At 40.6% G+C, this 24657-nt stretch overlaps 1 protein-coding gene across 1 annotated transcript; it reads left to right on the top strand.

Annotated features, from left to right (window-relative positions):
* Positions 1-1988: 1988 nt before the first annotated feature.
* shtn2 (shootin 2) lies at positions 1989-24488 on the top strand. The gene is made up of 17 exons (XM_072376739.1): positions 1989-2113; positions 5041-5090; positions 5872-5932; positions 6449-6543; positions 6649-6841; positions 8008-8105; positions 10103-10184; positions 10473-10567; positions 17759-17893; positions 17983-18358; positions 21162-21318; positions 21484-21542; positions 21702-21799; positions 21913-21933; positions 22008-22061; positions 22146-22296; positions 23953-24488. Exons 1-17 carry the CDS (start codon positions 2080-2082, stop codon positions 24108-24110), a joined length of 1917 nt encoding a protein of 638 aa, XP_072232840.1. The 5' UTR covers positions 1989-2079; the 3' UTR covers positions 24111-24488.
* Positions 24489-24657: the final 169 nt, after the last annotated feature.

The following is a 24657-nucleotide window of genomic DNA, read 5'->3' as shown; positions in this document are numbered from 1 at the left end:
TGGGTCAGATGAGATTATTAAGAAAACAGTGAATGTGTAAAAGTGACAACTTAGGAATTGAGCCAGTCCTGTGGACCACTGCTAAGTGTAAATTCCTGCTTCTTTTACATGTTTCAGTCTTAATTTTTTATCCTCTCTCGCTTGTTAGCAGGAAAGTCAAGACAATATACTTCTTAGTGGTTCTGGTTAGGGTTAGAAGAACAGTAATTTCCTGATCCATCCTGGCATCAACCATCTGCATGGCTACATCTTGACTTTTCCAACCGGGTGATTTACTTTGTGACTGAAATCAACTCAGATGTTTAATCCTGAAATCTTTACACTCCAGTTGTTGCTACCACTTCTGCTGCTCAAGCAAAACCAAACACACGATCACTTGTTACAGTGAACACAGGCACTGTAGCTTGTGTTTGAGTTGATTCCACGTTTATTTCCCCTCGCAGGCTGTGTATAAACTCATATTCATTCGGTGTTAGAAATTAAGTCAGTATGGACGTGCCTTGAGGTGCAATACCAGTTATGGCCTTTAGGTGCTGGGACAAAACACGTCAAATTCACCCAGAAATTAAGTGGTTATTTATTTTTTATTTATTTAAATGATTGTTATTACTTTCATACAACCAACAGCTTCATCAAACTACAAACAAACACTTAATAGTTGGTGGATTTGGTTGTGAATGGCTTTAATCTCTACCATGAGGTCTGGTTCGATAGGCCTTAAATCATATCCATTTCTCTCCATGTTAAGTGATATCACAGGCATGATTTCCTGCTTTTTCTCAACTTTTATTTTGTTACGTACGCATATTAATTCAAATTTAGATTTCTTAAAACTTAAAACATTCAGAGACAACATATTTTTCAGTTGATTGAGCTACAAAACCTCCTCTGGCTCCAATTTAAAATGCCTTAACAAAGTCAGTTTGCTTTCTCCACAACTTTATGATCAACGTGCCGGCGTTCATTTCATGATTAATAGATATTAATCCTCAATTCTCACTGTCCAGCTTCACCTTCTTGCCCAGAAATGATCACAAACAAATGCTGAACTTGACACTTTATGGTAGTTATTCCAATCTTTTAAAATACAGTTAAAAATACGGTGTATGGCTTGTCAAATGTGTGTTAATATGCAGCTGAAAATTGTGTTTTATGAGTTTTATAAAATCCGATTAACATCTGTTTAAATAACTTATGGAAACTTTTTCAAAAATAAGAAAAAACTATTTTTTAGTAACCTTCAAGAGAAAGTTACAGACGTGGGATTTTTTTGGCACGAAGAAAATAAAAACAGAATAACAATAATTATCCTTTAAGATCCTAATCTCCTTCTGGCACTAAAACATCGAACCCATCTGGAAAGCTGAGAATTAAATGCAGGTAGGACTTAACCCTGACTGGACTCTGGCTGTACGAACAGGAATCAACTCCTGGAAGACGGATGAATAAATAAAAGCCGAGCGAGGATCAGGAATTTGGAGTTTCTAAATTATTCACAGTGGAGGAATGTGTGTCATGAGCATCGTCGTTGCCGCCCATCCCCGTCATCTGCTGAGTTCTCACCCAGAAATGTGCTTCCTAAAGGTAGGTGGCTGATGTTTCACAGGTCACGAACTCTAGCACAGACGCTAATAGAGGAGTGAAAGCAGCTTTTGCTTTGCCCCGACTGCTTGAGTGACATTGATCTTGCAGCTGAGAGACAGTGTCGTCCCTTAGAGACCACATGTACAGGAAAAGGCCACATTTTCCTCTTTTCACTCTATGAAAAAGGGGAGAAGCTCCACACCGCCTGCATCTTTCACAGCCGAGGCAAAAATTAAAGCAACATTTGCAGCAAATGAGTTTCTGAAGCATTAAAAAGCCAAATAAACACTCGTCAGGATTCAGATGTTCTTTCGGCCAGTGTAAGGGAGAAGTTCCTCATTTCTATGACAGTGGGGGAGGGTTCAAGTAGAAATTTCCACTTGTTTCTTTCAATATAAAACGACTGCTGTTCAGAGAGAAAAAGCGTTTTTGTTTCTGCTGGACTGTGCAGCTTTATGTGGTTTTGGAAAACTTGAAGTCGTTGCATATAGCAAGATGTGGTTACCGGCTGAGGACAGTGCTGTCACTGGTAAGGCTGAATAATGTGAATATGTGAAACATGTTGTTTTATTTTAGTTTAAATTTCTCAGGATTATTCATGGTGGTGATTCAGTGTGTAAAAAAAAACCCAAAAATATTTTAAAATATCCATTTTTTAACCATAAAATGCTTCAGTTTAGCCAAAATATTGATTTGATCAGATTGTTCTACTTTTCAAAGAGTGATTGTTACGAAATTTGCGCCTTTTCAGTTAAAGCTGTGCTGAAGTATTACATTTGTTGGGGAAGTTTGCCCTCAATCTTTTCCTGAGAAAGGCTTTAGGATGTTGGAACAAGTTATTTAAAGAGCGACAAAGCCTATATGGCAAGTGTGCTTCAGTAGATGCATGATTCAAGATTCAGACACTATTACCAAGAAGACCAGGCTTCAGATCTTGCCTAAAGCCATTTAATCTAGAATAAATTGGCTTTTTAGAAAAACTTACAACCACTGCTTTCTGTTTTCTGATGCAGTTTGCTTAGCTTTAAGATTGTTTTTGGCCAAAATAGACCAATTCTCGGTCAGTACACTTAAACCATGTTAGAAAACATTCCTCTTATTGTGTTGGTCTAAAACTAGAATTTAAAACTCCATTTAAATCCATGTTAGTGACTGAAATGGTACTAAATTAAAATGCTCTAAGTCAGACTATCACTTAGATAACACGGCTGTAAGTAGAGTTTTAAATGGTTTTTGGTCTTTGATGTAATTGGTCAACCTGTAACAAACTGAGAAGGAGCACATGTCCACCTATCGCAGTCTGGCATACTTCAATCAACAAATCACCCCCCCTCCCATGCTTGTGTCCTGAGAAAAGAAGAGACGTCCAGTTAAATGGTCCAGCTGAGCTGTGACTGTAGCTCAATTTAACTGTTGGTTACATGTTAGAAAGCCTAAACTCTTCCACTCTGTGCATCTAAATGCTTATTTATGAACACCAAATGAATCTGTTTTCCAGGGTCAGTCCTTTTTTATGGTCTGTCCCCGGTGGTCCCTGGAAATGGATATTAAAACAGAACAAAGTGTTATATATTCATGTATAGTTAATATTTCATGAGGTAAGACCAGGCAGTGGAGCCTGCTGGTTAATGCTTCCTCTTACAGTTTTATCTCACTAATGTTGAACCAAGTCCTTTTGTAGCTTAGAGCAAATTTGGGTGATAAACTGTCAAGTGAATCCACATTTTCACGTTTGCTATATAAAATCCTGCAGGTTATAACCAAAATAAAACAGATATTGTTGTCTTTAAAAAATGTTACACTCAAAAAGTACATGAAAGTGGAATTAAATGTCACACCTTTTAATACATAAACTTATCATTGAGCTAAAAAGGCTCCCAATTTTCAGAAATCTGGTCACTTGAACTTGTGTAGATTAGCTTAGTTTAGCTTAGCTTTTCTTTGCTTAGCTTTTCTTAGCTTAGCATAGCATAAAAACTGAGCTTCGTGTGCCTAAAACTAATGGCCAATATGTCACACACACACACACAACCTAGACAAACACCATTTTTAACACATTTAACAAGACAGAAGATGAAAGTACTTGGAAGTAGATTTTTTTCATGTTTAAAATCTTCTTGCTTAGCTTGTTGGATAGCTTGCTAGCTCTAACTCTGCGATACTGACATTTTGTGAATGTTTGCTTTGTTCAATGTAGTAAATATAATATTATTATTGACAATTTGTGGCCGAAGACGAATAATACCGAATGTGTTTGTTAAGTTTCTCATTATTTTATTTTTTAAAATAAAGCATAAATAAAATACATTTGACATGATTTTCAAAGAAAGTAATTTTTTATTTAATATTCTGACATTTCAATATTAGTTCAAGTAGTTTCACATTTATATTAGCCCTATGTGGAGTTCAGGAACATCTACTCTGTGGGCCTTCAAACAAAACCTGCATTAGAAATGCTTTCCCAAATAAACTAAAGTGCATAAAAGTGGATAAACCCACAACAAATGAATTATTCTCCTTTTGGCACAAGTCTACCTGGTAACAGTAGGCTAATAATGTAAACTAAAGGCTCAGGTAAATCCCAGTAACTGTGTGCTTGCAGAGGAACCCGCTGCAGATACTTTGGTTTCACACTTGTTGCAAACCGCGGTTCTTTTCTCGCTCTCCGACCGGAGCACGTGAGCGGAGCGTGGAGCGAGTTTTCATCAAATGGGCGGAGCGATTGCGTTTTTGGTGTGACTTTGAGCTGTGGAGCGAACATTTAGGTGAGCCAGGAGCGGAAATTCTTATTCAGATGCTCCATACTGCCGACATCTTTGTTTATGTTTACCGCGCCGCTGCACGTTGTTTGCTTGCGTCATTAAAACGCGCCGCTATTGGTTTATTCGGCCTTGCTTTAAAGTTAAAATGTTGATATATATATATATGTAATATATCAAAATTTCGGTTATATATTCGGTGCATCTTTAGTAAATATAGGTTTCAAGACTACCTGGTTATATCTGAGACATCACAAAATCATTCTCTTACCTCTAAAGCTCAACATTAACTCAAAGTTTGTTTAATCCAAAAAAAGCGAACATATTTTGGTTCTACGAGGGCTTTTTTGTGTTCCCTAATTTCTTTGTTGTATCAGATAATAGCACAAATATTATAATCTGTGTGTAAGCGTAGTAATTTCTGATTTCATGCTAATAAAGCGCTCAGTTTTTTGTTGGACAGAGTGAAGCAGCAGCTGACTCACTGTGAGTCACACAGAGACTGTGGGCTCCTCCTGCGATTTCACTTCCTTTATTTCTCTCCCCAAAAGTCCTCATAAACTTCCCCTTCCAGTCATGCTTACAGGATGTGTTTTTGCCTTCCGCTGAACACTGAAAGGTTTCTGTTTCAGATGCCACAAGTCATTTCACAATCCGCCTTCTGTGTGAGGATAAAATGATTTGCTTCTCCCCACAGACTCTGATGGAGAGAGTGATTTATGCTCTGAAGATGAAGGAGATATCGAGGTATTGCAGTTACACTGTGCACCATAAGCTGGCCAGGTTTCCAGGTTAGAAGATATTAAAAAGATTGAAAAGAAACCTCCAGTGATTTGTAAAAATTGCACATGCTTCCATAAGCTTGTTTTGTGCTTTTTGAAGAGTTGACACACGTTTGGGGAACTAGGAATAACTTTGCAAAGATTAAAATGATGTGACTCATCAGCGGTTTCTGGTCTGAGCCAAACAACAAACTCACATGACTGACTGGTGTCTTCCCACATATAAAATATATTGTCCTAGACATTCCCACAGATGAAAAAGTCTTTTCTTTTATTTCTCTGGTAGACGTCTATTACAGTTATTATTATTTTGTTGCCTTCTTGACATTCGTTTCCCCCGACAACAGCTGCTGTTGTTTAGTAGCTTCAGTAAATGGAAATGTGTCTTTCTTTGCGGTTTCTCAAAAGATCGCTTCAGATTTGTTCTGCTTGAATTAAGTGAAAACCTGGCTAATGAATCCTTGATTTTGACTGGCTTCCTTCCATTTTTAGTCAAGAACATGCTGTATCAAATCTTTATTTCTAATAAGAATTCAAGGAAAGGAAGAAGAAAATTAACCAGAAATTGCTAAAAACAAAATGCTCTAAAAAGTGCACAGACTTGATTACATTAACAAGGACAAAAGTCATTCTGGTGCCTGGACTGTCTGATAACATAATAAAATATGAATAAATATGAGGAATATCAATTTGTTGCTGGAATGCTGAGCTATTTTCCTGTTTGCTTGTTTTGATTTGATTGTTAGTGTGAGATCCTGGAAAAGCAGAGGGATGAAGCCAATCAGAGACTATCTGAACTGGAGGAAGGTGAGAATTCACTTAATTTTTACACGTATGTTTCCACCGAGTGACTACAATACCAAACAAATAAAGCAAAAACACACTAAAACCTGAAGAAATATAATAAGAATTGAAGAATCTTATGAAGACAGACAGAACACAACATTTCCTTAATAGAAATAAACAACAAGAACAAAACAACAAAACAGATAAAACTGAGAAAATATAAAATAAAAAGCAACACATTTTAGAAAAGACAACAAAAACACTTCAGAAATGACACGTTTTGTTGTTGTATTTCTCAGAGAAGTTTTATTTATTTGCTTTAGTCGAATGCTGCCATGTTTCCTGCTTTGTCCTAAACATAGTTTTGTTTTCTACATGTAATTAATCTGAAGTTTTGTCGTGTTTATAGACGCTTTGTTGAGTTTTACGCACCTTCAGTACAACTGTAATCGCGTTATGAATGAATAGAGTGAAGAAGATAGAAAGGATGAAACAGACTGATGACAATATGTAACGAATCTCTCTTTTCGTGATCAGTTTCCGGTCAACTCCTGAAAGAGATCAATGTGCTGGAGATCCAGTTCCAGATCGAGCGTTCCTGTAGGGAGAGCGCTGAAGCGCTCGCCCTCCAAGTAGGTCTTTAATCATTGTTTTTCTGTTCTTTTCCACTAATAAAATAGAATAAAACCTGCAGCATCGCCCTTCACACCGAAGCCGTTGTCTCCTTTGTTGTCAAGGTGAGCAATGAGAACAAAGCCCTGAAAAGGAGGAGCCAGATGCTGATGCCGCTGATCCCCGAGCTGTCTGAAAACCTGGTTCCTGGGACCCTCGACGCAGAGACTGACCCCACAGTTAACGGGGATGTCGTTGATTTTGGCACGAACAGCAATGAGGACACCTTGCTTCTTGAGAGTCAAGCCAAGATCACAGGTTACCCACTAATGTCCTGAATTCGTCTGACTTCATATTAAAATAAAACCCTGTTTTAGTGTTTTAGCCCCACAGCAGAGTTCCCTGAACAGAAAAAGCCTCGTTGTTTTAGTCCCACCAGGATCCAGGTTGATCTATATTCTGGAGCTAACCATCCACGTGCCTTGGGAGCGTTTATTAAACTTTAAAGATCCAGTTCTATCTATATCTGCATGGACCAGTGAAGTGATTTTTAAATGAGTGAGATGTGTCGCCTCTGTTTGGGCCTCATGTATATGGAGGCAGAATTTTCAATCAGTTTGTTGAACGTTTTTTGTGCAGTTTTCTATCAGAATAGTCAGCGTTTCCAGCTCATCTAGCTTCTTTTTTAAAGCTTTATCCGTTGGAAAAAGAATTAGACTCACAGTTGCTGAAGTTAAGTTGATTATCAAAGATAATGCCAACTTCTCTGTAGGAGTCAGGTGATAACGGACCGAGATGGGAGGTAATCTAAGTCAGTTGAGAGACCAGATTCACGGTGATGATTTGGGATTTTTCTGAGCTTGATTTTGATCGTTTGTTGTCATTGATCTAGAGGTATCTGCAGTGTATGCGTACAGGTCTAAGTGTCTCAGAAGCCATTCGTTTGCTGCTGTGCTGCTGAAGTTAAATGAAATAAATGCAAAAATAAATGGTGTACAATAAAAAATGGAACATGTTCGGAGCTGTTTAGACTTTATCCATGAAGAGAAAATGTAACGTAATGATTTTCTTAATGTATTTAAGTTATGATAAATGGTAAATAACTGCAGTGGTTATTGGATATGAATTATCTGCAGCTTATGGTGAGAAAAGATGAGAAGATGTGAGAAAAACAGAGGATTTATTAATCAAATTATCTCTTTTTTTCCACCAGTTTTACAAAGTTACCAACTGTGATTGGAATTTAGTTTTGATGCTCATGATCAGACAGTTGCATCAATTTAGCTTTTTGTGGAGCTCTTTTTCTGCCTCTCGTCCCCCCAAAAATCTTACCCAGAACCCCACGTTGGCCACAGCCGGCTCTCCTTATTGTTGCCCCATGATGCGAGTGATGGTGGGATGCTGCAGGGGAACAGGAAACCACACAAAGGCTCATTTAAAGGACAAAGTGATGTAAAACCCGTGCCTCTGTCTGTCTGTGTTAGCACTGCAGGCGTCCGTGGACGGCCTGCTGGCTGAGAAGCTGCGGCTGGAACAACAAGTGGAGGAACTGAGCAGCGAGCAGGTCCAGCTCAGAGAGCAGGTACCGTTAACAACTCCACTGTGTGAAAGTGTCTTTGTGCTTTTTTCTTGCCTATTTTTGGACGTTATAAACGCTGAAGTAATGCTACTCACAAGGACCAAAACAAAAAACTGTTCAGGTTAGATTAAGAACACAGTAAATCCACAGTAAATGGCTGTAATGTGGGTGCATGTGTGGATTGATGGTACTCATGCTGTGGGAATCTAAATCTGTTTACACACTCCCCATAATTTAGAGTAGTGGTTCCCTGGAAGCCTCCCCCACTTGTATCTGAAAATAAAACGCTGTGACCTCCCTTCTAACCCACATGCACACACCTAAACTCTACTGGCAACCTTCCCAAAGCAATCAGTCACTCTTACTTTCATAAAAACCTACCTTGAACTTTCATAACACATCAACATCAGTAAAACAAGATGCCATTTTTACACCGAAGCAAGGTGTTTGTCAGATTTGGTTAAACTAGACCATTAAATTCTTCCCATAGTGGTGGTAGCATGTTTGTCCTTGGTGCTCTTGGGGCTTGAAGAATTAAGAGCTGGCACAGAAACTCCCGCTGACTCCTAGGATACAGGCCTGTAACTGAGACAACATAAAGCTATGGCATAGCAACCGATGAGCAACAACTTTCTGAGATAATTAGGCTAGTTTATTATTTTTTGACTGGACTGCGAAGGTCTTACGAATCTTATCTCTTTTTATAAATTGTTGCTGTGTGTGTCAGAGCTTCTATATATATATATATATATATATATATATGTGTTCTTAACTCCCTTCATTGGCTTCCTGTTCTTTATAGAATTGATTTTAAACTTTTAATGTCTGTTTTTAAAGCTCTTAAAGGCCTCACCCCATCGTATTTATCTGAGCTTTTAACTGTAACCCTGGCAGAGCTCTGAGGTCAACAAATCAACTTTTGTTGGAAGTGTTCAGGTTAAAATAAAAGCCCTGGGGTGACCGAGCCTTTTCTGTTGCTGCCCCCAGGCTCTGGAATAAGCTCCCCCCCCAGATGCATCTTATTTCTGACCTGGGCCTCTTTAAATCAGGGCTAAAAACATATTTATTTCAGATGGCTTTTAATACCCAGTAGTATGGTGACTCTTTTATATCATCTTATTCAATTTTGCTGTATTTTATTGCGTTTACTGTTATTTTATTGTTTTGTACTTATTCTTTTCTTTATTTATTATCTGCTGTAAAGCACTTTGGTACCGAAATGGATTGTTGTAAAGGGCTGTAGAAATAAATTACATTTACATTCTATATGAGGTGTTACAGTCGGTAAATGTGTGTTTATTTAAAGAGGAAGAGAGCTGCACCGACTCCTTGAACATTAGCATGTGAACCTGACTACTGTTTTCCCCTCAATGCTGATCGGAGGTGAAGCCGATAGCAACCGGTGAATACTTTGATGCAGGACTGACAGGAGATTAAACACTTTTCCATTGCACTCAATAGCCAGATGTTGGTAGGCGTCAGTGGACTTTTTGACTCGTGTAAATAAAGCTAATTTCCCTGTGGAACCTGATGTTTGATTCAGGATGCTGCATCTGCTACTTGGGCTCATCCTACAGAGGGATGAATGCTGTTTTAGTTAAGAATGCATCAGTCAGCTGTTCGTAAGCTTGAGCTGCAGATGGGCTGTTTCAAGATTTATTTCAGTTCACATAAGCTCCTGTCGAACAAACCTCCCTGTGTTTCAGCAGTTTCTGATATGCTTCATGCTCACACATGATAATCCAGTCAATGGATATGATTTTGAACGTCTGCAAACCTAATTTTGGCAACGTTTTGTGCAGCATCTTTTTTGTCCAACCATTAAATGGGCCGGGGCCTCAGGTTGGGAACCACTTCCTTAGATATTTATATTTCATGTATTTGTAGAGTCAGAAAGAAGCATCTAGACTAATAGTTACTATCAGCACACCAGGAAATGGCTGAAGTAATTGTACCCTGGTATAATGGAAACTCTGTGTAACACTGATGTTTTCCCTCAGCTTGCTCTGGAGGTTGAGGAGAAAGACGCCATTTTGAAGAAAATGAGCAAACAGAGCAAGAACATGAATAAAATCAAACGAGGTACATTCTTTCTGTGGTTCATGTATTGATAAGTTGTTATCAGCAGATTTGTGGACCCGTGATGATGTCTTTTCTTGTTTCTATTAAGTAATTTTAGCCTTTAAACTGCAATTTTACCCAAACGTCTTACCTTATAAAAGGTTTTGCTACTTTACACGTTTAATTTGACTGATTTTCTGCAGATGAACTGAAATAATAAACTCGCAGGAATTGTAGTTCCAGTCAAAAGTGCTAATAAAGTATTTGTGTGTTTTTAACGTGTGTTTTTTCCTCTGTGTGCACACCCAGTCTCCCAGCTTGTCTCAGAAGAGTTCACGGAAATGTCTCAGAAGCTGGAGCTGGAGCAGGGCCTCCGGCAGCACGCTGAAGTCTTTGCCCACCAGGTGTGTGCATGTGTGCCTGTTTTCAGCGTCGTACAAAATATTTCTGTCACACATTCACACCTGTAGATGCTGAAGGTGACAGGTCGTGCCACAGGAAGGTGGAGCAAGTGTTGGCGCTGACCTTCGGGCAGCTGCGGCGAACCAGCGGACGCTTGGACAAAGGGGAGGAACAGGGAAACACACCGATGCGCGCTCACACTCACACGGTTTCGCTGTCAGAGAGCAGCAGAGGTGGCAGGACGGCAGAGGGGGTCTCCGTCCTCCCTTTTCACACCGAGGGTCAGACTCTGGGGCTCTCAATGAGGAGCGGCATTCAGACACACAAGACAAAAGCTCAAACACACACTTGTACACAAGCAGGAAAAACATCAATTCACTCGAAATCCTCATACCCAAACAAACACACACACACACACACACACAGAGCGGTTTTTGCTGTCCCAGCTGCTCCTTTAATGAAGGGCTTTTCTTTCAAAACATCTCTGCTGCCTTCCCCTCCCATTTCGCCCCTCCCTTCCCCATAATTAGTGGTCATCACTGCTGCTGCTGGAGAATAGTGGTCTTTAAGCCCAACCTGTCTTTGCCTGACACCTTTATGTTTTCCTGAGCATATAGCAATTGTTGCCTTTGTGCTCAGCATCCTCTATTTACCGGACAGGCGCACAATGGGCTGCCTCGCAGGGGTCCTTACCTGTGAAAAGGACCCCCCAACTCTTCACACAATTCAGCCCCCTTACTCTCAATTCATGGTAAAAGCCCCCCCTCCCAGTGTTGAATGTCTCTTGTATGCACTGCTATTTGTCTTTTTTCATGTGTTTTGAAAACAACAACCATTCACACCTCTTCTCCGCGACGCATGGTGGTATAATGATGCAGATCCTCAAACAGGAAACAATTTGGAGCTTTTTTTTCTGTGTACGTCTGCGTCTTTGTCCCTTTATTTTGCTGTGTGTGGCTGAATCTGTGTGTGAGTGTCTATGAAATAACTGTGCTAATTGCTGTGTGAAAATAGCTCTCCGCTGAGGGGGGAGCACAGATCAGAGCGGTGTAATTTGCAGTGTGAGGCCTTGTGCTGCGTGTTGCTGATACAGAGCTCACCAAACCTTCTGCTTTAGTCTGTCCTCCCGGTAGAAACAGAGAAATTAAAGCCACTTTCTCTCACACTTCCTCTTCTCTGTCTCATAGAAATGTCCACGCTGTGATCAAAACGTAGCGGGGTCACGTCCTCTGTGCTGCCTCAGATATCAGTGACGATGGCACACTAAATGTTGATTTTTCATTTGAATATTTCTCATATTTGGCATCTTAAAAACTATCTTTTACAAGGATTAAACCAAAACTTCATGTAAATAAGTCTAAATTTTTCACATTTTTTGGGAGCCAATCAGTATAGACTTAAATTTGGAATTAAATCGTGATTAAACCAATAAATCGTGACGATGACACACTAAATGTTGATTTTTCATTTGAATATTTCTCACATTTGGCATCTTAAAAACTTTTTTTTTACAAGGATTAAACCAAAACTTCATGTAAATAAATCTAAATTTCCCACATTTTTTGGGAGCCAATCAGTTTAGACTTAAATTTGGAATTAAATCGTGATTAAACCAATAAATCGTGACGATGACACACTAAATGTTGATTTTTCATTTGAATATTTCTCACATTTGGCATCTTAAAAACTTTTTTTTTACAAGGATTAAACCAAAACTTCATGTAAATAAATCTAAATTTCCCACATTTTTTGGGAGCCAATCAGTTTAGACTTAAATTTGGAATTAAATCATGATTAAACCAATAAATCGTGACAATGACACACTAAATGTTGATTTTTCATTTAAATGTTTCTCACATTTGGCATCTTAAAAACAATTTTTTTTTACAAGGATTAAACCAAAACTTCATGTAAATAAATCTAAATTTCCCACATTTTTTGGGAGCCAATCAGTTTAGACTTAAATTTGGAATTAAATCGTGATTAAACCAATAAATCGTGACAATGACACACTAAATGTTGATTTTTCATTTAAATGTTTCTCACATTTGGCATCTTAAAAAGTATTTTTTTTACAAGGATTAAACCAAAACTTCATGTAAATAAGTCTAAATTTCCCACATTTTTTGGGAGCCAATCAGTTTAGACTTAAATTTGGAATCAAATCGTGATTAAACCAATAAATCGTGACGATGACACGCTAAATGTTGATTTTTCATTTAAATATTTCTCACATTTGGCATCTTCAAAACTATTTTTTACAAGGATTAAACCAAAACTTCATGTAAATAAATTAAATTTCCCACATTTTTTGGGAGCCAATCAGTTTAGACTTAAATTTGGAATTAAATCGTGATTAAACCAATAAATCGTGACGATGACACACTAAATGTTGATTTTTCATTTAAATATTTCTCACATTTGGCATCTTAAAAACTTTTTTTTTACAAGGATTAAACCAAAACTTCATGTAAATAAATCTAAATTTCCCACATTTTTTGGGAGCCAATCAGTTTAGACTTAAATTTGGAATTAAATCATGATTAAACCAATAAATCGTGACGATGACACACTAAATGTTGATTTTTCATTTAAATATTTCTCACATTTGGCATCTTAAAAACTTTTTTTTTACAAGGATTAAACCAAAACTTCATGTAAATAAATCTAAATTTCCCACATTTTTTGGGAGCCAATCAGTTTAGACTTAAATTTGGAATTAAATCATGATTAAACCAATAAATCGTGACGATGACACACTAAATGTTGATTTTTCATTTAAATGTTTCTCACATTTGGCATCTTAAAAACTATTTTTTACAAGGTTTAAACCAAAACTTCATGTAAATAAGTCTAAATTTCCCACATTTTTTGGGAGCCAATCAGTTTAGACTTAAATTTGGAATTAAATCATGATTAAACCAATAAATCATAACAAATCTGATCTGTAACCACATAATATATATTATATATATATATATAATTCATATATAGTGTTGATCAAACACAGATAAACAACTTTTGCTCACCTACAAGCAACGTAAAGACTTCTCAAGCTAAATAAAACACAAGTTAACCGATGAATGATGGGCTTACAGCTTAAGAAATGGATGATTTCTTCCATTTTATTTTCTATAGTAAGTATAGTAAGACCAGAAAGCTGTCCTATAACATCAGATTTGCAGCTTTAAAAATAACAAGACAGTCATCAAAGATCTTCAGCACAATCATCACAAATTGTGTCGAATTTATTCTCCTTTTTGACCAAAGTGGATCCAAAGTGGTGCTAGAGCCAGTTCTAAGTATGTTCTATGAAGAATCAGCGAAGAACTGGTTGAATTTTTCCACTGTCAGAAAGCCAGGGAGACAAATTTGCCGCAGATTATAATGTTTATGTCTTCTTCCCAGTAAACGGCGTCTTAATATCCTCAGTCTGGAATTATAAATGCTGGAACTCGTTTCCAAACGCAGGCTGCAATCAGGGTTTATGCACATCTTTCTGAGCAGGATCTATAATCACCAGCTGATGATAGTAAAACACACAATGCTTCAAAATGTGGCCATAAGCATGTTTAGAAATTCTACTAAAAGAGGTAATTGTAAATGTCCCTCAATGGCAGGTGTTCACGAATGTGACCGGAAATTATAATCCAATCCGATTCAGCTTTATTTATAAAGCAGTTTAATTTACCACAATGACCAAAGTGCTGTACAGAAAACACAAAAGCATTACAATTACAAATGCTATTACACAAAAACACATGAAAAACCTTAAAGAGAAGAGAGAGTTCTCACAGAGCTGCACGTCCATGTTGAAGCTCAGTTTTTTATTGTCCTAATTAAGCAGAACGTTTTACTTGGTCTGGTTGGTCTCCGTAACCCAGCAAAGAGTTGGTGTAGCACCAGTTTTTCAGGCTGGAGCCAATGCTTTAGGGGTCAGAAGAGCTGCTTCTAAGCTAGGGACTGACTGCAAACTAGCACTGGAACTGTTTGCGTGGAAATGCTTTTCTCCCTCTTGCTTTAATTGTTTATGTTTCTGTATTTATCAGACGCTTTTATCCAAAGCGACTTACAAATGAAGATATAACAGCTATATAAAAAGCTAACAAGCTATATAAAAAGCTAACAATAAACTACATAGAAGGAACCCAGGAGTCCGACTCTGTCAGAGGGGACAGAGTAGAGATAGGGTGCAGGCATAGAAGGAAGAGCAGAAAGATAAAGGGCAGAGATAGAGGGGGTAGGGAAGTACAAGGTAAGTGCTGGGATAGGAGATGCTCTCTGAAGAGCTGGGTTTTCAGGAGCTTCTTGAAGATAGACAGGGACGCCCCTGTTCTGGTAGCGCTCGGTAGGTCATTCCACCATCGTGGGACGACACATGAACAGAGTTTGGATTGTCTTAGGCGTGGTGTAGGAGCTGCTAGACGACAATCCTGGGACCAACGGAGGGACCCAGTTGGGACAGAAGCCTTTGCAAGAGCATTCAAGTAGATGGAGCCGTTCCATTAAGCTCTTTGTAGCTAACATCAGGGACTTGAATCTGATGCTAAGGGCAGCCAGAGGAGCTCAATGTTCCCAAATGAGTCGAACTCAATCGTATGGGCAGAAATGTTCACATTGGCAACCATGAAAAAGGAAGACAAAGTTCTTGCCATGTTTGTCTGTCCCACATATCAGACATGATCAGAACAAAGGCAGAAAAAGCCCGTCTCTGGGAGCAGAACTAAATGTGGTCGGTGATGATAATGTGATGAAACTGTTGGCTGAAATGAAAATTACCTGCAATCTGTCCCATAAGCAACACTCAGATGCACTGTGTGGCGCTAATGATCTCCAACCCTCTGACAGGAATCCCTTTATTGTCTCTTACTTAACCTAAATTAGGCCTGGAAACAGGGTCCCCATAACAGGCTCGTAGCTCTTCCACATGAGGGATATTCACCGTCTTTCTCTGCTAGATTGTGTCATTCTTTAACCTCTCTGGAGACTAAAGCTATCAGGCTTGAGCTGGTTGAAGCTCATCTATTTGGAGGTTTTCTCCATTTGGTCCAAAAACAGTTTGATCTCCAGCATCTTTATCGGGGTGTTTTAGTTGGGCTTTGAGAAGCTCAATTTTGTACGATTTTAGTTGGACTAGCATGCTTCCATATGTTTTTATTGGTCTGGTTTGGGAGATTAAGACTTACAGTTTGGGACAGATAGGACCCTTAATCCAGTGGTTTCAAAGAGAAGAGGAACAGGTCAGTGTCCAACTCACCAGACACGTAATTATTACTGGAATTTCGGAGGAAGTAGTGAACTGACTGGAAAGAAGAGACAAACAGGCCCTCCTAGTAATGGCGTGATTTCCTGTGATCAGGGCATCGGTTCTTTCTGCTCAGAGTTAATTTGTGAAGGAATTTGAGGCAGAGAAGGTGTGTCGAGACGCTACAGCCTCTGTTCACGGCTTAAGCAGCTGAGCTATACAGCGCCCCCAGACTTCAGCATTTAAGCTGCAGAGAGGTAATAAGCCCCAGCAGACGGCCATGTTTACGAGAAAACAGACAATTCTGTTTAGGCAAGGCAAGTTTATTTGTGTTGCACAAAGTGCTTTACAGAGACATTAAAACAGAAGAAATAAAAAGCACGATTTAAAATTTAAGCAAAAGAAAGAAATAAGAACAATAGATAAAATCAGAAAAAATTATATGTATGAAAGATAAAATCAGGAGTTAAAATATGATCCGTTTTGAAACTCAAGCTTATTCAAATGCAGCTGAAAATAGATGTTTCTTCAACCTGGACTTAAATACTGAGTGTTTCAGCTGATCTGAGGCTTTCTGGGAGTTTGTTCCAGACATGTGGAGCATAGAAGCTGAATGCAGCTTCTCCAGGTCTGGTTCTGACTCTGGGAACTGATAAAGAACCGGATCCAGATGACCTGAGGGGTCTGGGAGGTTCACAGTGGGTCAGGAGGTCACTGATGTATTTTGGACCATTCAGAGCTTTATAGAGCAGCATCAGAACCTTAAAGTCTATCCTCTGATGGACCGGCAGCCGGTGGAAAGACTTCCGAGCTGGACTGATTTTTTAGGAGCCTTCTCTCCTGGGTGAAATAACGTGGAAGTACCTGCGGCGTCCCCGCAGCACTGCTTCTTGTTCAGAAAACCGTGGCCCCTGAAGCGAACGAATCCAAACCTTCTCCAGACCGTGTTTCTGGGCTGGAAAAACAAAACATCCATCCACTGATCCAAGTTGCTTTCACAACCAAAAATGAATTTCCTAGTAGAGTGCTTTGAAAAGTGGTCGCAGATCACTTGTTTCTCGCTCTCACTGCCCAAACTGTGACATGTGAGTAAACAGGGTGTAGAAAGAAAGTCATGTGAGGCTGAGACGACTGGGTAAAGACTTCTTTTAGGTGTTTAATTGCTTTACCACTGCAGATAAGCCATTTAAAATGTTTTGTCATGTTTTCTCGTCAATAGTGAGACCAATTTTTAGTTTAATATCAAACTCAGCCCTCGTCTTTTCACTGCAGAGATAATTGGATCAATTAAACAGCTCAGTTCTTATTATCCCTCAGTTTTTATTAGTAAGACTTCTAGTTTATCTCCTAAGCTACACACATAGCAGCACCGAATAGATGTTTTCTCTTTCTTGGTCAATAATTTTGGACATTTCATCAAAACAGAGATGGTTGTTTATTTTACTTTCTGGTCAGGGCTGTTTTAACAGGATAAGAAAGCAAACACACTTGACAAAAGATCAACACTTTTATTTACAATGCTCCGATGATTAAGGAGCTCCACACTTCAGTAATTAATTGTGACTGGTGGATTCATTTGCCACACCGTAGAGAACAAAATCACATTTTCCCAGTGAATTGAGGCAAAAGGCAGGCATTTTTCTTCTTTTTGAACCATAATGGAAGTATAATGACGCTTTGTCTAACAGAAAATCATCCCCTTTGCACTGTTTCCACTCTACATTGAAGCTGATGAGCGTCACGGCTTCCAAGTCATTGTTCAGTCAAACACTGGTTTGAAAACACTTTCCCTGCATCGTGACAACCTCCTGGGGGGAGAACATCTACAACCAGCAATTCAAAACTCACTTCATTTTCCGCTAATGGTGGTTCGTCGTAATGGCTGTCTTTTCTTTTCCATTTCGGTGGAAGCAGATAGTTGAGGGCCGGGTTTGGCTTGTTTCATCAGGTGCTGGTGGAGCAGAAGTCGGCCCAAAGTCGGAGCTCAGTGACCGACGTGCAGCAGCAGCTGCAGCAGGCGCTGCAGCAGATATCCCACATCAGCACAGCCCTGCGGGACATACAGCTGCACTACCAGGACAAGGTGTGTGGTGGAGTGTTGTAATAGAGCCAAATGGATTTGTGGTCAATCAGTATCCATCATGTATCAATTTCTCTTGTCCCTGTGATCAGGTAAAGCAGAATAAAGATGCTGTGGAGGAGAACAGTGTCCTCCCAGAGCTGCTGAACCCCAGAGAGCAGCTGGAGAACAGCGTCCTCCCAGAGCTGCTGAACCCCAGAGAGCAGCTGGAGAACAGTGTCCTCCAAGAGCTACTGAACCCCAGAGAGCAGCTGGAGAACAGTGTCCTCCCAGAGCTGCTGAACCCCAGACAGAAGCTGGAGAACAGTGTCCTCCCAGAGCCGCTGAACCCCAGAGAGCAGCTGGAGAACAGCGTCCTCCCAGAGCTGCCGAACCCCAGGGAGAAGCTGGAGAACAGTGAGGAGATGAAGTCTTTGGAAACTCAACTTTCAGAAGCCAACAGATGTATCACACAGCTGCAGGAGGAAGGTAGAAACTATCTGAGACAACATGGTACTGACAGAAAACCCTTAAAAACTCGACTCAGACACTGAAACATTCAGTCTTTGCATCAGTTTGCACTCACTTCACACCTCTTTCTTTCACTTTGGGGCCCAGTTTTGGTCTGAAGGGTGTCTTACATCTGTTTGATCTTTCTCTTCGTTTCTCTGTAGTCAGTCAGTGGCTCTTTATGGTGAGTTTTATCACCAGTTTTTGTCTCTTTTTCTTCATTTTGTTTCTCTTTGCGGTTATTCTGTGTCATGTTTTGTGTCTCGTCTTTGAGGCGTTTCTCCCATCTTGGTTGTTAAAAATCTGTTTCTACTGACTTATTTATTCATGTATTTTAACTCGTTATGGTCCTTTGGTCTTAAGTTGCTTATTTTATGTCTTATTCTGCTTATCTTGCATCTCCTTTTAGGTACTCTGCACTTTCATTTTGGTTAATTTGCATCACTCAATGCTTATTTATCATTTTTGCATCTTTTTGTGGTCGTCTTGCGTCACATTTTACACCAAATCTTTTCATGATCATAGTCATTTTCACATCCCTTTGTTTTTAAATTGATCTTTGTCCGTTTTCTCTGATATTTAACTAATTTTTCTCTTACTCTTCCACCTCACCACAGGGGTCCCTCAAGGTTCAGTACTGGGACCTCTTCTCTTTGCCATATACACCAACTCACTGGGTCAGATCATCCGATCACATGGCTTCTCATACCAATGTTATGCTGATGATACCCAGCTCTATCTGTCATTCCCACCTGACGACCACACGGTCTCAGCACGAATCTCAGACTGTCTCTCTGACATATCAACATGGATGAAAGCCCATCACCTCCAACTTAACCTCCCAAAAACTGAACTGCTGGTCTTCCCAGCCAAACCAACCAAACACTACAGCATCTGCATCCAAACTGAATCCCTATCTCTCTCCATCAAAGGTTGCTAGAAACTTGGGTGTCATGATTGTTGACCAACTAACCTTCAAAGATCACGTTACCTTGCATTACTAAACATAAGAAAGATCAGACCATACCTAACCCAACATGCCCCCCAGCTCCTGCTGCAGGCCATGGTCATCTCCCACCTTAACTACTGTAACGCTCTCCTAACTGGTCTCCTAACTGCTCTCCTAACTGCTTTCCTAACTGGTCTCCTAACTGGTCTCCTAACTGGTTTCCTAACTGGTCTCCTAACTGGTCTCCTAACTGGTCTCCTAACTGCTCTCCTAACTGGTCTCCTAACTGGTCTCCTAACTGGTTTCCTAACTGGTTTCCTAACTGGTCTCCAGCCTGTGAAACCTCTGCAGATGGTCCAGAACGCGGCGGTGCGTCTGGTCTTGGATCAGCCTAAAAGAACACGCCCCCCCTCTGTTCATTGAGCTCCTCTGGCTGCCCTTAGCCGCCCGCATCAGATCCAAGTCCCTGATGTTAGCTACAAAGAGCTTAATGGAACGGCTCCATCTCCTTGAATGCTCTTGCAAAGGCTTCTGTCCCAACTGGGTCCCTCCGTTGGTCCCAGGATTGTCGTCTAGCAGCTCCTACACCACGCCTAAGACAATCCAAACTCTGTTCATGTGTCGTCCCACGATGGTGGAATGACCTACCGAGCGCTACCAGAACAGGGGCGTCCCTGTCTATCTTCAGGAAGCTCCTGAAAACCCAGCTCTTCAGAGAGCATCTCCTATCCCAGCACTTACCTTGTACTTCCCTACCCCCTCTATCTCTGCACTTTATCTTTCTGCACTTCCTTCTATGCCTGCACCCTATCTCTACTCTGTCCCCTCTGACAGAGTCGGACTCCTGGGTTCCTTCTATGTAGCTTATTGTTAGCTTTTTGTATAGCTGTTATATCCTGATTTGTAAGTCGCTTTGGATAAAAGCGTCTGATAAATACAGAAACAGAAACATACTCTTTGCTCCATTTTGTCTCCTTATGGTAATTTTACTGTCAGGTACGGTGCAAAGAAGGTAGGACGCAGGTACTTTCAAAGTCAAAAGGTTTATTTTCAACCACAAGGTAAAAAACAGAAGAGCCGGTTATCAAAATGACTTTAACTATGGAAAAAAACAATAAACAAAACAAGGCTATGAATAATTAACTTGGACAAGACTATGAGGCAAGAACCAGACTTAACTTTGGCATGAAGGGTACATAAGGATTATGAGTGAACCAGGAAACTAAACCGTGACGTGCAGCTGTGATCAGAAACAGGTGACATGAGTGAACAAAGAACCTGAAAACAAACTAACAAAGAACCTGAAAACAATCTAACAAAGAAACTGAAAACATAAATGTCAAAACATGAACTGAGACATTTACTCCTCTCTCACAACTCTTTTGGGTAGGTTTCTGACATATACTCCTGGGAGAGGACGCTTGGCTCCTGTGAAACTAATATCACTTCCTCCGAAGAGTCATTTTGAAAACGATGGTTCAATTAAAAAAACATTAAAGACTTTAAAGAGAAGCTCTGTTTGGGGGTAAATTTTACGTGACTGAGCTGTGATTGATGGCTTTAACTTTGTCTCTGGTACAAAAAAACACATCTAGGGCTTAAAACTTTCTTGCTGTAACCCGAGGAGGGTGTCAAAGGCTCTAGTTTCTGCACGCTGTGTTAACTATCCGACCTTTCCTTCACGTCACAGCCTTTTAGAACCATTTTAGAACCATTTTAGAACCATTTTAGAACCATTTTAGAACCATTTTAGAACCGTCTTCTTCACTTGTTCTTGCACAGTTCTCTGAATAAGATACTTGACTGTGAGCGTCTCCGTCTCTTCCTGTGCAGTGAAACAGTTACAAGAAGCACTGAAAAAGGAAAAAGCTGATGAGCTTGAGGAGAAATCCACACCTGCTCCACCTCCACCTCCACCCCCACCTCCACCTCCACCTCCACCTCCACCTCCACCTCCACCACCTCCACCCCCGCCCACTCCTGTCATCAGGTATGTTTAACTGAAGCTTCTCCTCCACTGAAACACATTAAATACTGTTTAAGGTGTTGTTTTCCCCCCTGGAACTGATCGGAAAGACAAATGTGTGTGAGTGAGCTTGTTTGTGGCAGTGATGGAGAGCGACTCCACCTTCACTCTTTCTGTTACTCCGTCCAGTTTAAACGAGTTCCTGAAGAGCAGGAAGAAAAGTGGAGTCGGTGCAGCTGATCAAAGCAGTGAGTCTCTCCTCATCTTCGTTTAACTGAATCACACACAGGTTTAAAACCTTCATCTTCTCCTGATACTATTCAGCTCTGTCTTAACTGTTTTTACACATTCTGCATATATGTGCTGGTAGTTCAGTGCATTTCTAATGATTTTCCTGTGTTTCTCAGAGTCAGCACCCTTATCTGACATGAAAGCGAAGGCAGTGGATGAAATGATGGAGAGAATAAAGAAGGGCATCATCCTGAGGCCCATCAAGAGAACACAGGTGGAAAACTGCACTGTTTATTTACACTTCTGACATTTAACAGAGAAGCAAAATTCAGATTTACAACCAAAGAACTGTGCTTGATAACAACTATCTAACTTATTTGCTGGCAGGAAGACGACAGCTCCTGGAAGGTTAGTTTTTTAAATTTTTTAATTATTTTTCAACCGTGAAACATTTACCGGTAAAATCCTAAATCCTCCCACAGGACCAGAGAAGTGAAAACAGGAAGTCGGCCATCGTGGAGTTGAAAGGCGTGCTGGTAATGAGCTAATCGGATCTGCTTTGTCCAGAAACAAGGCTGCTGTTGTGTTTTTGATCCACGTTTCACCGTTTCACACACCAGGACAACATAAAACGTCAGCAGCACCGCAGAGTCGTTTCCAGGAGGGGAATCGGTCGAAACGTTGGGGAGGCAGAGCTCCTGCAGGTGCTTCAGAGGCGGAGGAGGGCGATGGAGGGGAACCAGGACCCGTCGTCCTTTGGTCAAACTCAGGGTACGCTGACTTGTCCTGTTTTGACTTCCATGTTCACGGTGACACTACTCATTAACTGGATTACAGCTACAGTTGGGTTCTGCTCCTTATCTGAGGGTAATTATCCTTGGATATATGGCGGTGAATGAATGGAATCACAAAGCGTGTCATACCCCGGTACCATAGGTGGCGCTGTCCCCATTTCAGCTATCGCTAATAGAGCCACTTCCTGTTGACGTCTTCACCGCCAACAACAACAAACTCAGGCATTCAGAAAGATGGCGAACGCAGAGCGAGATGAAGCTGCGTCCCTCTCCATCTGTGATGAGCTGGTTATGGCACAGAGATGCACAACGGCGCATTCTCCATCGCGTTGTTTCTTTCTTTCTGACGGGGGGGCAACAACAGGAATATCGTCTCCTTCCACTTCCGGGTGATGATCACGGGAAGAAATCTGGAGCATGCTCAGAACGCTCAGTGCACGTTTGGATCGAGTTATCTTAACCCGATCCGTTTTTAGTCAGATTAAGGTGTCTACATGAGCTGAATAACTCAGTCTTATTGTAATTTAGCCTTTAATCCGATCCGATGGCGCTCATGTAACCGAGTGTCTTTGCTTATTTCTTCTGTTCTTGTTTATCAGTGTTTATCTGCTCGTTCTCCCATGTCGGTGGTTGGTTTTTGAGCCCAAATACACCTGTTTAGATATAATTTATAACTGCTCCAAACCATTTTATGTCTGGAAACGGACAATCGTTAGAGAGTGTTCTCAATTATTACCCCGAAAGAGCAACTTGCAGGTCTTTAACCTCACTGACTTAAAGTGTAAAAGAGTAGAACGAGCGCTGCTTTAACACATAAAACTGCTTTAGTAACAGATGTTTTTACACTTTAAGTAGCACTCGCCGTGATGGCAAGCAGCAAAACACATGGGAAGAGATTTAAAATATAAATGAACGTGCACGTGACGGACAGGGGGGGGGTTAGGAGGAATATTGTCCATCAGAGAAAGGTAAGGATGGGAGCTGAGAGAGCTGAGCTGAAGGCTGCTTTCGGTCTCACACATTTCTCATGGATAAGTTGTCCTCCTGCTGCTTTCCTTTCAGATGGTTCAGTAAAGTCTCTTCTTCACAAAATGCAACTCGACAGAAGAACTGGCTTTGTTAGGTCCTCAGAATGTGATTCTCAGTCAGAATTACAACAATGTTGTAAATCATAAGTAAAACAGACTGAAAAACCTCAGAGTAGCCAAATTTCTCCTCTGATTTTTGCATTTCCATGAAATATTGAGCATTCACTTCGTGAAAAATGCAACCTGAAAGTAGCTCTTGAAGGACGTGTTTGTAAATGAGAAGCAGCAGCATGATCTAAATAAGATATTTTTGCCAGGAGATTATCATCCTCGTCATCTCTGGAATGATTGCTCGTAAGTTAGAGAATCATTGAAGGCTTTTTATCCAGAAACTATGAAATCTGACCGTTAAAAAGTTATTGAACTGCACCTTATTGTGGTTAAAGGGTCACTTCCAGGCCAGGAGCTGCTCGCTCTCCTTGACTAACTGATTTACAGTATTTATAAATTGTAATGAAGCACTTTATTCGAAGCGAACAGCCTGTCCTGTATCTGTTAGTTTCGGACTTGTGCTTTGCCTGAACATGTGCTGATGTTTTGGTCAGATCCCCAACCAGGGCAGCAGTGTGACCCAGCAGCAGGCGACGGTCCCTGGGCAGCTGAGAACAGCAGTGCCCCGGTGCTCCGGAGGTTGAAGCAGAACAGGGAGAAGAGAGACTCTCGCATCAGAGCATCAGCGCTGATCATCAGCAATGAGGCCTGACGGCAGTCAGAGGAGGAAGCGCTTATTACAGCTGCCTAATGCCAAAAAATATACCAATGCTCTGACAGGGAACCACCGGCTGATCTCAGTCTCTGTTGTAAAGTTCAAATAAAAAACGTTCGGTGTATGTTTGTTTTATCCACCCTGGAGAACCGGACGGAGGGATTATATTGCAAACAAACCTTCAGTTTCACATTCATGCCTAAAGGAAATCAAAGGGAAGCATTTTCAAGTGTCATTTAACCCAGATCTGCAAAAAGCCAGCGCTCGGCAGAGGAAACTCAGCTCTTTTAGCCGTGTTTAATATTGAGCATCGTGCCCCTGAAAAGTAGAAGTAGAAAAATACCCAGAGCCATTAAGGAAGGAAAAAAGGGAAAAACACCTCTATGAATACCCTCCCCGTAGGTGTCTTTCTCTTAAAACTGAATCCGGCGGCTGCCTTTTATTTCAGCACATTAAAGCTGTCACACCTGGAGCCCAGAGGCGTCGCTGAGATAAGAGCCTCAGGTGATCTGTGGCGTCCCTCCTGAAAGTTTTTAAATGCAGC

This window comes from Leuresthes tenuis, unplaced genomic scaffold, assembly GCF_036924035.1.
Source record: "Leuresthes tenuis unplaced genomic scaffold, fLeuTen1.0.hap1 SCAF_22, whole genome shotgun sequence".
Lineage (NCBI taxonomy): Eukaryota > Metazoa > Chordata > Actinopteri > Atheriniformes > Atherinopsidae > Leuresthes > Leuresthes tenuis.
This window is presented reverse-complemented; position numbering and strand designations above follow the sequence as displayed.